A 14,572-nucleotide genomic window follows, 5' to 3' on the forward strand; every position below is an offset into this window, starting at 1 on the left:
AGTTGGCCAAAAAGTTCGTTTGGGTTTTTCCTTACCATCTTACTAAAAACCTGAATGAACTTTGGCCAACCCAATATATAGGATGGGTTTGGCCAACCCAATATATAGGATGTTAGGAAGTAACAAGTGATAAAAACAAACAAACAGTAGAGTATGGCTGATGGTTTGTGACTTTAAATTGAGCAGTGAGGTTAAACCTCATTGAGAAGCAGGGGTTTGAGTGAAGACCTGAGGGGTGAAGGAATGAGCTCTGTGAATATTTAAGAGGAGAATGTTCCGGAGAGAGGGAACAGCCAGTGCAAAGGCTCTGAGACAGAATCATGCCTGGTGTGGCCAGACTGGCATGAACGAGGAGAATATTAAGAGGTGATGTCAAGAAGGTAAAAGGGATGTACGTGGGAGTGGGGGAGTAGACCATGTAGCCATTATAAGGACCCTCTTCTTTTTTTATTGAATGAAAGATTCTTTAAATTCTACAGTGCTTTACCATTTTCAAAAGTTTCACACACATGGTTTCATATAATCCCATAATAACCCTTTTCCACTCCTACCCCTATACTCCTCCTCCCCACTTCCCTCTCCCCGCTGGTAACCACCAGTTTCTTCTCTATATCTGTGCATCTGCATCTTTTTTGTTATATACACTAGTTTGTTGTATTTTTTAGATTCCATATATAAGTGATACCATACAGTCTGTCCTTTTCTGTCTGACTTATTTCACTTAACATAATGCCCTCCAAGTCCATCCATGTTGCTGCAAATGGCAAAATTTCATTCTTTTTATTGGCTGAGTAGTATTCCGTAGTGTGTGTGTGTGCTACGTCTTCTTTATCCATTCATCTGTTGAAGGACACTTAGATTGCTTCCATACCTTGGCAATTGTAAATAATGCTGCTATGAACATTGGGGTGCATGTATCTTTTTAAATGAGTGTTTTTGTTTTTTTGGGTATATACCCAGGAATGGAATTGCTGAGGACCCTGTTATTAATTGAGTAAGAAGGGGGCCACTGGAGGGTGGTGAGCAAAGGAATGACATGACCTTACATTTTAACAGGATAATTCTGGTCTCTGAATGAGAATAGACCAAAGCAAGGGCAGAGGCAGGGAAACCAGGTAGGAGACTACTGCAGTCATCCAGGGTAAAGAGGATGATGGCTTGGACCATAGAGGTTCCATCTTGTATCTGTTCTGAAGGTGGGGCGAATAGGATTTCCTGACAGATTTGGTGTAGGGTGTGAGAGAAAGAGAGGAGTCAAAGGATAGCTCCAAGGCATTTGGCCTGAGCAGTTGGAAGGATGGACTTGCCATTAGCTGAGGAGGAGAAAACCATGGATTGACAGGTTCTCTTTTGGACGTGTTAAATTTGAGATGTCTATTAAAATCCAAACAAGGGCGTCAAATACAGTGGGCTCTATGAATCTGTAGTTCAGGAAAGAGGTCTGGTCTGGAGATATGAGCCGAGGTGTCAGCAGCATATAGATGGTATTTAAAGCCAGGAGTTTAGATGAAATCCTCAAGGACTGAGTGTATTTAGTGAAGAGGTCTGGGATCTGAGCTCTGCGACATCATTAATAGGTTGAGGGAAAGAATGGGAACCAGCAAAGGACATGGAGAAGAAAAGCCCTGTGATTTAGGAAGATCAACATGTGTGGTGTCCTAGAAGCACTTGAAGAAATTTATTCCCAGGAGAAGAAGGAGGGTGGCCAAGTATGTCAAATGCTTCTGAGAAGGTCAAGGTGTACAGTTGGGACTGAGATCTGACCATTGGACTTAGTAACATGGAGGCCACTGGCGACCTTGCCAGACAGTTTTGGTGGATGGTGGGATGAAAATGTGATTGGAGTGCGTTTTTTTTTAAATTAATTAATTAACTTATTTATTTTTGGCTGTGTTGGGTCTTGGTTGCTGCGCGCGGGCTTTCTCTAGTTGCGGCAAGCAGGGGCTACTCTTTGTTGTGGTGCGTGGGCTTCTCATTGCGGTGGCTTCTCTTGTTGCAGAGCACAGGCTCTAGGCACACAGGCTTCATTATTTGTGGCATGTGGGCTCAGTAGTTGTGGCTTGCGGGCTCTAGAGCGCAGGCTCAGTAGTTGTGGCACTTGGGCTTAGTTGCTCCACGGCATGTGGGATCCGCCCAGACCAGGGCTCGGACCCATGTCCCCTGCATTGGCAGGTGGATTCTTAACCACTGCACCACCAGGGAAGTCCCTGGAGTGTGTTTGAGAGAGGATGGGTGGAAAGGAAAAGACAACTCTTTACAGAAGTTTCCCTGTAAGATTTGCTAATATTTTTAGCTTCTAGAGCTCTTAAAACTTGGCATCTCTTTCTATATTCTCATGAGGACACTGGTGCTGGAGAGCAAATTAGGCATCACTGAGTGGCCCATTTCTTACTTAGAGGAAGTGAGGAATATGAGTCTTGAATAGGTCTCTGACCCAGTGTGGGAAAATGATGGATTCAGGGTCACAAGACCTGGGCTTGAATCCCAACCAAGAATAACTTGGGACACCTTCATTCTCTGAGCGTCATGTTCTTCATCTGCAGAATGGAGAGAACAGTCACTTCCTTGCAGAACTCATATGGATTACATGGAGAATGAGTGTGGAAATACCGGGTCCAGAGACTGGCACACAGTATGAATCCATAGCAGGCTGGGGTGGTATTCAGGTGTCATGCATTTAGGATTTAATTGCATTCAGAGGAGGCACGTACGTGTTTGCATGTTTAGTTATTTTTAAGTGTGCTAATTGCCTCTTTAAGTGAATTGTCATAATGGTGTGATTCCAATATTTTGATGCAACATATGCTTATTTTTGGAAAAGGCTTCTGGTCATTTGGGCTGGTTCCAGTGTGTTAGGGTTTTGGTTTTTTAAATGAAAGGTATGGACTCATGCAGTCATTTGGCATTTACTGTCACATGCCATGTGACAGCACCTGTTCTGGATGCAGGTAGTAGAGAGGAAGGTGACGGTCCACAGACATGAACAGTGGGTGACTGAGGGACTTCCAGTCTGTTGGGAGGGGCAGATATGGAAACCCCCAGGTAAAGTCTAAACCCAAAGCCTGGTGTGTCCTCCCATTTCATGTGCTCATTCATCACATTCTAATTGAGCACCTACTGTGTGCCAGGCATTGGTGACAAGACAGCCTTAACCCCTGCCCTCATGGAGTCTGGGGGGAGGGGGCACAAGCTAAAGGGAAGGAAAGAGTCACAAATCATTGCAGGCGATAAGGATGCTCTGGGGAACACACATGAGGCTGTGGAGGGAGAATGAGAGGAGGGGAGTCTTGCTGTGGGAGGGTCTGGGGAAGGCTTCCTGGGACTCTGCTTTCCGGGATGATATGATACCTATGGCTGAGTGCCATCTAAAGGCAGTCAGCCCCTGGCCCATCTCGGTGGTCAGGCTGAAGCCAGACATCAGCCTGTGATGCATGGACCTGTGGTGTGAGGAGTTAGGAACATTCACAGTGGACAAAACAGTGAGAATACCAAGCGGGTGAGCTGCTGTTTACTTGTCGTGTGTCCTTGGGGAAGTTCCTTAATGTCTCTGAAACTCCTGGCAAGGACAATAACAGCAGCAATAACAACCATCACTGAGCAGGCTGGCTCTGTGCCAGGCAGTGGCCTGACCAGTTTACACATGTTGATTCATTTACTCTTTGCAGGAGCCCTGTAGTATATACTGTTATTACCTTCTTTTCACATACAAGGAAACTGGGGCACAGGGAGGTTACGTAACCTGCCCAAAGCCACACAGCTGGTATGTGGCAGAGCCAGAATTCAAGGCTCTGAACCACGTACACCGTACTGCCTCCTGTACAATAGCAGCAGTAATGGCCACCTCCAGGGCAGTCACGAAGGTTGGGTGAGATGCATGCTTATGGCATCTGCCATAGGACCTGGCTCATTCACCCATCCAACTAATTATTTAGCTCTGACTTTGTGCCAGATTCTGGAAAACAGGACATACAAGGGCTGTCCTGGCAGAACTCACATTAAACATTAAACAAACAAATAATTATACAAGAAGTTAGATACAAATCTGATGAGTACTTCCAAGAAGAAATGCAGGGTAACCTACTCTAGAGAGTGTCAGGGAAGACATTTAAACCAAACCTATGGCTGAGGGATGAGTAGGAATGGGCCAGATGAAGGAAGAGCGAGTGACGGGCAAAGCATTCTAGCAGAAGGAACAGACTGTGTGAGGGCCTGGAAGCAGGAAAGGTCCCTGTGGCTAGAAGGGTGATGGGAGCCAGGCCAGGTGAAGACTTACAAGCCATGTTTGGGACTATGGACTTTATCCTAGGACAGAGGGGAGCCATCAAAGCATTGTAAGCATGGGAGTTATGTGGTGAGATGATCATCTTTCTAGAGACCCGTTTGGCTGCATGAAGGGAATGGATTGGAGGGGACAAGAGTGGGCTATGGGAGACCAGTAAGGAAGCTGTTGCAGTTCCCCAGGTAAGAGATGCTGGTGGCCTGCACCAAGACAGTGTGCATGGAGAGAAATGGATAGGTTTAAGAGATATTTCAGAGGAGTTTCATTGGACTTGAGGGGTGACTGAAGGTAAGCCCCAAGTTCGTGGCTTTATTAACTGGGTGGAGGATGAGGGAGACACAGGTGCAGGTTGGGGGAAGGGGCATCGTGATTGCAGCTTTGCACATGTTCGCTTTGAGATGCTTGTGAGACATCAGGTGGGAGCAGTGAGTAGGCATTTAGATGCTCAGATCTGGAGCTCAGATGAGTGACCACAATTGGAGGTGGAAATGCGGCATCAAGATGGAAGTTGAAACTGAGACTGGGTGAGGTCCACCTGGGGAGAAGGTGTAGGGCAGGAAGAGCCGAACGCTCAGGACTGAACCCAAGAAACTCCAACGTGGCTGACAGAGAAGGAGTTGACACTGGAGACAGAGAAGCAAGAAGGTGGGCAGGTAACTGACAGCACGAGGTCCCGGAGGCTAAAGGAGGGACGTCCACAAGATGAAGGAAAGGCATCAGTTGGACTGTCACTGCTGAGGGGACAGATGAGACATGGCTGGAAAAAAAGCCAGTTGGATCTGGTGCCGTGGAGCTCACTGGTTGGTGAGGGCATGGAGGGAAGACAATGCAGGTTGCAGTGGGCTGTGGAGTGAATGGGAGACAAGGGAGGGGAGCCGATGGGTGAGGACAGCCCTTTCCGGAAGATGGGTGTGAACCGGAGGAGAGATGGTGGCAGCTGCAGAGGGATGGGCGAGTGTGTAAGACCAGAGAGTTGAGCATGTCTCAGCCCAGCAGGGAGGGGAGGCCGAAGAGCCAGAAACAAGAATGGTTAATGGAATGACCAAGGTCCCTGGGACAGAGGGAGAAAGGAGGGGGTAGGACCATTCATACACAGGTAAGGAGATTGGCCTTAGGAAGAAGTAGGGATGGCTCTTCTGGCATCAAAACAGGAGGCAAGTTGGTGCCAAATGGGAAGGTTTGTGGTTCTGGTGTCAGGACATTTTGGAAGCTATTTTCTGTTTTCCCTGTGAATGAAGTAGAAGGTGACTGGTCATCTGCAAAGGGCAAAGGGGCAGAAAGGGAGTTAGAGGACTACTCAGGGGAGAATCATCATGGAGATTAACAAGGTGGAAGGGAGCGGTTCCCAGCAGCACGAAGATCCCACGCAGAGCTGGTGAGCGTGATTTCTGGTGAAATTTGGCCAGAGCCTTGCTCAGCTGTCTTGGTGAGGGTGCAGACAGGGTGGGTGGTTGCATTCACATCAGGGGTGGGGGGGTTACCAGCCAGGTGCCAGGCATAGAAGGGTACAGATGGCTAATGGCTGTGCTAAATGGCTGTGCTTTCTCTCCAGCCATTTCTGATTTCTTGGGGGTATTTCTCCCCTTTCCCCTCTCTGCTCCCTAGAGCAATCAATCTCCCTTCACCAAATTATGTACCATTCATATCCTTAACCACAAAATTATACCATTTGACCTTTGGGTATCTTGTCTTGGAAGAGATGCACGTAAAGGTGAAGTTACATTAACACCTGCATGTATGCACCAAAATGCATCAAAATACAATCTGAAGCATTTTCATCACCCTTGGGTGCCATGTTAAGATGTTTGGAGGGACCTCTCTCTTTCTGTCTCTTTTCAGTACATACTAGTTTTTAGGCAGCGAGTGTTCAGAATGTCTTTATTTGAGGAATGGGCACTGGGAGCAGAGTGGACATAGACTCAGAGGGGGAGGCTGTTGCTTGGAGGGTCCTTAAAGAGGTTGCTACTGTCACAGCAACACGAGAAGATACGGCTCAGACCCAGTTACCTCCTAGTTGTAACCTGGGTGAAGCCTCTAGATCTTGATTTTTTGATCTGTAAATGGGGATAAATACAGGATGCATTTAACAATTAGAGATTTATGTGTCAATTATATCTTAATAAAGCTGGAAAAGAAATAGTTCAGGGCAGACCTACCTGGGGAATTAGGGAGACATCCATATCAAGGTAGACAGACCTGGGGAATAAAGTTGACAACCCACATCAAGGTAGACCTCCCTGGGGAATTTGAGGGATGTCCCAGGTCAGTTTAGACACACTTGGGGAATTAGGGAGATCATAGGTGACACACACTTGTAATTAAGGAGACATAGGAGGTCACTGTAGACACAGCTGGGGTATTAGAGACACATACCATTTGTTACACACCTAGGAAATTATGGAGAAAAAATAATTAGAGATGATGTGCACATAAAACACCCACCATATATTGGGTGATCAGCAACTAGCAATGGGGGCTATATTCTGGGTAAGAGACAGTAAGGGAGAGCATTGGATTGGGGTCCTGTGTAAGAAAACGTGCTTTTGATCTTCACCTTTTAGTGGGAGGAGTTACTTTCCCAAGCTCATCAATAACAAGGCTGGACCAAAGCCTGTTTCTTGGTGCCCAAGCCCTCAGTTTGGCCTTGATTGGCACCGCCTCTCAGGATTGTTAGGACCCAGAGTCTCAGGATCCACGTCACAGACTAGAAAACGTTGCCTTCCTTTGCAGACAGTGTAAATTGGGGGAGGAGGGAGTGAGACCTTTTTCGAACTGTGTGACCTTGGGCAGGTAAATTCCCCTCTCTGTGCCTTAGTTTCTGTATCCATAAAATGGCTGTATAATAACAGAACCTCCTTCACAACGGTGTTGTAAGAATTAAATACATTAAACTTTTGTAAAGTGCTCACACCTGGCACATACTATATGCTCAATAAATGTTAGATATTTATATTCCCTGATTGAAAAAAATGCTCAAGGAAATTGTTTTCGGCAGAGCTGAGACCTACCAGGAGATGGTTTCCACCTATGTGTCCAGCTTGACCAGGAGAAACTGGATCTTCCTTGGGCCCCCTCCTGGTCCTTCTGTTACTCCCAGGCACCAGCTGGGGGACTCCCATCAAATTGGATTGAAATTCCATGGATATTGATAGAATAGCTAATGTGTATACTTAGCCACGGAGCTTGAAAGGTGGATGAGCCCATCCCCCGTCCCCCTTTGTGCGAGTGTGGAAACTGAGCCGAGAGAGAGCAATGACAGGCTAAGATCGTGCAGTATGAGATATAGAACTTTGGTTGTATGCATATAGAGCAACTAGGCAGGGGTCGGTCCCCAAACCTGTGAGCTTGGTCCAGCTCTTGGAAGCAACTTCATGTGGTAGGAAGGAGCCAGATCTTGGGGTCAGAAGACTGGATCCTATTCCTGATGGCTCCGGATGCCCTTTGCCACCAACAGGGTCACTGCTTCCTGGACTGCCGTTTGCCTATCCGTGAAATAATCTCACAAGATCCCTGCAGAGGGAGCCAGTAAGCAAGAGGTGGCTTGGGCTCTGGGTCCAAGGCGGGGGCATGAGTGTGGCTGGGCACTGCCCTCTCGGAGCGTGTTTCTGTGGATACAAAGGGCAGCCTAGGGCTCTTCGCCAGGAATCGTGGTGAGGTTCACAGGTGCCCGAGGAGAAAGGCGTTAACAACAAGCAGGTGTTTTAGAGACCATGGTGGGCCTTACTCACACCATAACTCCACTCGAATCCTACCCATCCCCACCCCCTCAATGACCTCATCCAACAAATATTTACTGAGAGCCTACCCACCAAGAACCAGATATTGTAATGGGCTTCAACTGCCCTAGCTATTTTAATACACATACTTAATTTACCAAAGAATATAAGGATGTTAGAAGATTTATTTCTTGTATGCTGTTGTGGTTTCATGTTTTTTACCTTCTCTACACATTATATATTATGACTGTTGTAAGATGTACCATCATATTCACCAGTACCTTTGGTGTCCTTCATCAGTTCTGGAATGTTCCCAACCATTATCTCTTCAATTATTCCTCTGCCCCATTCTCACTGTTCTCCCTCCAGAAGGCTGATTGAACAGATGTCCATTAGACACCCTCACTTTGTCCTCTATATCTTGAAACTTCTCTTTCATGTTTTCTTGGATCTATCTTGCAGTTCACACATAACTCTTCTCCTAGGTCTAATTGCTCTCAGAGCATAGCAAAGGAGGAATGATTCCCCAGGCTAACATAACCTTGGTACTAAAACCCAACAAAGGCAGTATGAAAAAGGAAGATCATAGGCCCATCTTACTCGTGAACTAGATGCAAAAATCCTAAACAAAATATCAGCAATCAAAATCTAATAATGCATAAAATGACCAAGTAGGGTCTATTCCAGAAATGCAAGGTTGTTTTCACATTAGAAAAACCAAGTGTAGCAATTTACCATATTAACTGAATTAAAGGAAAAAGTCACTTGAGACTTTCAGTAGATGCAGGGAAAAGGAATTCAATAAAATTAAAATTTGATGCATAATTGAAAGAAAAAGGAATGCCCTTAACCTGTTATAAAATACCTGTAAGAACCTATGGCAAATCATGCTTAGTGGTAAAAATATTGAGCTACTTAAGATAAGGAAAAAAGCAAGGGTGTCCACTCTTACCATTTCTATCCAGCGTTGTAATGGAGCTTCCTGGTCAGTGCAGTGAGGTGGGAAAAATGAACAAATAATGTTTGGAAAAGAAGGTGTCCAGTGTGGCTCGTAGCTTGTGCTCCCGGGGGAATGTTCTTACCGCTTACCAAGATGAGAAGGACCAAGAGAAGACCCAGTTGGGAACATATAAGAGTAGATCGTCCAGCTGCCCTGGAAGACCATGGGGCAGGGAGTTAGGATACTTCAGCTCCACTCCCAGCTCTTCTACTAGCCCTGCATGGGCCGCTTTCCTCTTGGACCTGAGTTCTTCCATCTGTAAAATGGGCGGGTGTGGACAGATGGATTCATGGTGGGCTGCAGGGGCCAGATCTGGTGGGAAAACAGAGAAGAACAGGTGAACAGGAGCTGGCCCCATTCTCCAGGAGGGCAGGTTTCTGTATACAGACTGTATAGTAGGAGGAAGCACCCATTTGGGGGTGGGTCAGGGGTCGGACTGGGCCATCTTGACTGTGTGCCTTGCAGAGGGATCATGCCCTCTCTCCTTTGCCAAGGGGTTATCATTGTTGCTATTTTTGGTGCTGTCAAGCCTGTTCTGCAGCTGTAAGACATTGACCCTCAACAACATGCCCTTTTGATGTTTTAGACCTACAACAGCCAGAACGAGAGCAACGAAGACTATGAGATCCCCCCAATAACACCTCCCAACCTCCCCGAGCCATCCCTCCTGCACCTGGGGGACCACGAAGCCGGCTACCACTCACTGTGCCACGGCCTCACGCCCAACGGGCTGCTCCCTGCTTACTCCTACCAGGCCATGGACCTCCCAGCCATCATGGTGTCCAACATGCTGGCCCAGGACAGCCACCTGCTATCGGGCCAGCTGCCCACGGTGAGTCCCTTTTACCCGCCATGGTTCCTGCTGGTTACAGCAGGAAAGGGAGTTGAGGGGGAGCAGAATGCCAGAGCCTTGATGAGGACCCTCTGCTCATGGGCAGGGTCTGGGTTCAGTTGGTTACTTGCATGGGGGTCTGCAGAATAGTGGGGGTGGGCATGGAGGGAAATTTATGTCCTCACACTACTTACTTCTGAAGCTGAGTTTATAATATCTCGGTATTATTTGTTTTATTATTATTTTTAATAGTATAGTCTCATCTTTATTTTTATTTTTTAAAGACTTTATTGAGGGGGACTTCCATGGCGGTCCAATTGTTAGGACTCTGTGCTTCTGCTGCAGGGGCCCTGGGTTTGATTCCTGGTCAGGGAACTAAGAATCCCACAAGCCACTTGGTGTGGCCAAAAAAAAAAAAAGTCTTTATTATTGAAATATAATTCACCTACTATACAATTCACCTATTTGAAGTATATGGTTCGGTAGCTTTTAGAATATTCACAGAGTTGTGTGACCATCAACACAATCTATTTTAGTACCTTTTCATCACCCCCAAAAGAAACCTTATACCCTTTAACCATCATTCCCAAATGCCCCCATCATCTAGCCCTAGGCAACCACTGACCTACTATATAGTTGCCTATTATGCACATTTCATATAAATAGAATCATATTGTTTTTAAAATATTGTATTGCTTAAGCTAGCAGGGAAGAGGGTGATTACTGACTTAGAGTTTTGAGGATGTGTGGAAATTTGGCAGGCAGACCAGGGAAGGAAAGGACCTTCCAGACTGAGGGAACAGCATGTACAAAAGCAAGAGGCAGGAGGCTCATGTTGTGCTTAGGAGTGGCATGTAGGTCATTCTTTTTATTGGGCTGGAGAGAAAGGACATGGAGCTATATAGGGAGAGAGGAGTGAAAACTAGCAGGGCCTGCGCCTGGATCATAAAGATCCTGAATCCCATGCTGAGGAAATGTATGATTTTTCAGCATGGATGGTTGCTTTGAACAATCAAGACCTATAGAAAATCAGTAGAGAATTTTTTGTACAATGGGAAAATCTCCTTAAGGGAATTCTAGTGTTTCTCCTGAATGACTGTGATGTGTGTTTATTTTTGCTTTTTCCTTCACAGCTAGTCACAACCCTTAAGTTCATTCCTAAGTGACAGTAATCAAACTCAAATAAGCTGATGCAAAAAAAAACCACTGAAATATCCAGGGGTGGACAAAGGGTTTCAGGCATAGCTGGATCCAGGAACTCCAGCAGTATCATTAGTGTCATCTGCACAGCAGGCATGAAGGCTTCTGGCAGCCAACATCTTCCTCGATGTCTCTGGCAGGTGGCAGTTTGGGTCTTCCAGGGAGGACCATGACAGCATGGCTGGACCCACCACTGTGTCCAGGAGGAAGCAGTCCTTGATTTTGTCACAAACACACCTATGGAGGGGAGGAAGGGCCACTAAATTGATTTCCTATCAGAATCACATGATGTTGCATGGATCATGTTTATCTCTGCAGAGGCTGCTCAGAGGTCATGGCCAAATTTGTGGCCCAATTCTAGCAGATGCCTGGGACCTTCAGGTATACAGTTTATCGTCTAACGATCTTAACTGTATTTTATTTATTTATTGTTTACTCTTATTACCACCAAATCTCCTTGCTTAAAAAAAAACCTGGTATACTCTATGTATACTTTTGAGAGCCGCGTCACTTTTGTGTTTTCGAAGCTAGTGAGATGTAAAAGGAGAGAAGGAGAGAGGGAGGGAGGGAGGAAGCCAACTCAAGCCCCACATTTTATACTGTTCAGGGTCTGACTAAAGTGCTCAGTGGAAATTGATGTTCCATTTGTTGAGGAACGAGCCCATCAATAATGCAGCTTCTCCGCTTCCCCTTCTCTCTCTGAGACCTGCGGATTCCACAGCCATGCGGTTTTAATTCCACTTCGTTACAACGCTTTCACCTTAGCTGCTTGCCCAGCTAATTTCCTAACAAAAACCTCACAATTCCAGACCATCCTGGTTCGGGATTTATGGTAACAGAGGCAAGGGCGGGGCCCTGCAGACGTCTCTGGTGTGTACCCTGGGGAGGGCCGTGGATGAGGGGTGCGTCTGGCTGCGGTTCTGGGCCACAGTGTCACTGGTCTGGGATGCTGGTGGTCAGTGGAGACAGTGCGGGCTAGTGGTAAGTGCGTGGGCTCCGGCATCCCATGGACCCGTGTTAATCCTGGTCCCACATCCTGAGCTTCAGTCCCCTTTTCTTGCAGTGACGTGTATCTGAGATAATGTATGTAAAGTCTTAACAAATGTCTGGCAGAGAGTAAACAATCAGGGAATATTTGCTATTGTTATTGTTAGTCATAAAAATGAATTCCCACTGTAACCAAATGGCAGTGTTTTCCCCTAAGTCACATTTACCTAAAGGAACAGACTGCAGATACTCGCAGGTACCTTGGTAGGGCCACCTGTTTATAATAGCTCTGATAATTACAAAGGATATTATCTGTTTATCAGAGATGACCCCCTGATCCTTCCTCCTAGTAAATGCTTTTGTTGGGCTCAGTCCAAATAGATACTTTGTAGCCATTTTCCAGATTTCTTTAAAAAGTAATGCATGTTTAAGATGCTTCACAAATTCAGATAGCTTTAATTCTTCCATTAGTGAGAGTTTTCAAGGGTTCACTGGGTTTTATATTCCCTTGTTATGAAATGAAAGATAAGCCGAACTATTTTACCCAGGGGAAGGCTGCCGGACCAAGTAGGAAACCAAATAAGAACGTGTCCATCCATTGGGACTATATGGCAAAGAGGGACAAAGCACCCTTGAAGACAATTGTTTTAAATTTGTCTGAGCTGAAGCTTGAAGGTGTGTGTCTGTGTGTATGGATGTGCATGCTATGTGGGTGATGCTGGAATTTGTGTCAGCACCCTCCAGATGTTAAGCATTGTTCAGGAGGCTTTACAAACATTTTCCCACGTAATGCTCCCAAGTTCTGAGTGAGGCAGGAACGACTGCAGTGAGGAAATGGAGGCTCAGAGCAGGTAGGTGATTGTATTAGTTTCCTGTGGCTGCTCTAACAATTGTCACAAACTCGGTGGCTTAAAAACAACAGAAATTTATTCTCTCACAGCTCTGGAAGTTGGAGGTCCCAAATCTGTATCATTGGACCAAGATCAAGGTGTCAGGAGGAGTGACCTTCCTCCAGGGACTCTGGGAAAGAATCCGTCCCTTACTTCTCCTAGCCTCTTGTGATAGCCAGCTGTCCTTGGCTTGTGGCTGCATCACTCCAATCTCTGCCTGTCATCACATCACCTTCTCTTCTGTCAGTGAAATCTCCCTCTGCCTTTCTTATAAGGATGGTTAAGTACTTAGGGCATTTAGGAATAATCTAGGGTCATCTCCCCATCCCAAGAGCCTTAACTTAATCACATCTGCAAAGACTCAATTTTCCAAATACACTACCATTTACAGGTTCCAGGGATTAGAATCTGATGTCTTGAAGAGGCCATTTTTGGACTTAACCACCGTGATCAGCCTTGATTGAGAGCCAGCTAGGTACCAGGCATTGTTCTGAACTCTGGATCTACAAAATGCCCTTGAGGAACTCCTGGTGCAGGTGGAGAGACAGGTGAAGAGCTCATTTTTGAAAATGCAGTAAAAGCTCTCATAGAATCAGTGCATGTTGCTCTGTCCACCTAGAAGAGGCGGCTGGCTCAGATGTGGGGTTCTTGCTTCCTAAAGGAAGTGATGACCTGACACTAGTAGTTTATGTATTTTATGAATGAATGAGTATAACATAGTTATGAAGTCGCAAAACCAGAATTTACTCACAGCTGTCTACCATGCACCTCTCAGTTTTAGCAGGTGCCCAAGGGGTGGAGCAGCTTGGCTGCAGGGTCACCAGTGGCACAGAGGATGCCCCAATGACCAGGATGCCTCAGGTGCTCTCTGCACAGGCTGAGATGTCGAGGATGTGGTCCCTGGAGCAGTGCATGAGGCCAAGGTGTTTGACAGCCATCTCATTAACGCCAAGCCCTCTTGGCTCTGACGCCAGAGGCCACCAATTCCTTTTGGTCCCCTGCCCGGCCCCCGTGGTCTCCCAGCATGCATGGGAGTCGGCTCTTCTGCTTTAAAGGTATGGCTGCCAGCGGGAGTCCTATACAATATTGACAGCGGGCTCCTTTTACAAAATTAAATATGCTTAAGGCTTCTCCCTCGACTTCAGCATCTTAACTGATTAAACATTCATTTCCAAGACAAAAAGAGTAAATTTAGTATGAAAGATATATTTTGCCAGTTTAATTTAAAGCACCGCACCTCCATCTGACCCCTATTTTCATAACTCAATAATTTTATCCTGTGTTGATTGTCTCATTTTGAGAGAGATATTGTATGTATAAATCAGTTTCTAAAATACCCAAAGAAACTAGAAGAGTGGAATTTATTGCGCAGCCTCTGTTAAGTCTGAAATAATTTACTTTGGAGTCGTCCTTGGGAAATGCTCGAACTTACGGTCCTGGTTTACCCAGAATAGGAATTATCCTGGGAGGGGACAAAGCTTGATGCTCCCAGATAAGTTCCTGGGGAACCTGCACCTTTTTTGAGACTAGAGAAACTCCTGGGAGAGCCTTGGGCAGGTGGAGACGGGGCTCGATGGGAAGTGAGTTCTGGCAGAATCAGCCATGGGTTCTGGTGATTTGGGAAATGTGGGGTCTCCCTAAGATGAGCCCTGTGGGTCACTAAAATTC

At 46.1% G+C, this 14,572-nt stretch overlaps 1 protein-coding gene across 5 annotated transcripts in view; it reads left to right on the forward strand.

Moving 5' to 3' along the window:
* Positions 1-14,572, forward strand: part of TOX2 (TOX high mobility group box family member 2) — a 137,815-nt gene that overhangs the window by 81,085 nt on the left and 42,158 nt on the right. For all 5 annotated transcript variants that reach the window (XM_057529368.1, XM_057529367.1, XM_057529369.1 and 2 more), the window contains exon 3: positions 9,582-9,827. In XM_057529368.1, coding sequence (XP_057385351.1) covers positions 9,582-9,827 — 246 coding nt within the window. The remainder of the gene's footprint in view (positions 1-9,581; positions 9,828-14,572) is intronic.

Source organism: Balaenoptera acutorostrata, chromosome 15 (genome assembly GCF_949987535.1).
Source record: "Balaenoptera acutorostrata chromosome 15, mBalAcu1.1, whole genome shotgun sequence".
Taxonomy (NCBI): Eukaryota; Metazoa; Chordata; class Mammalia; order Artiodactyla; family Balaenopteridae; genus Balaenoptera; species Balaenoptera acutorostrata.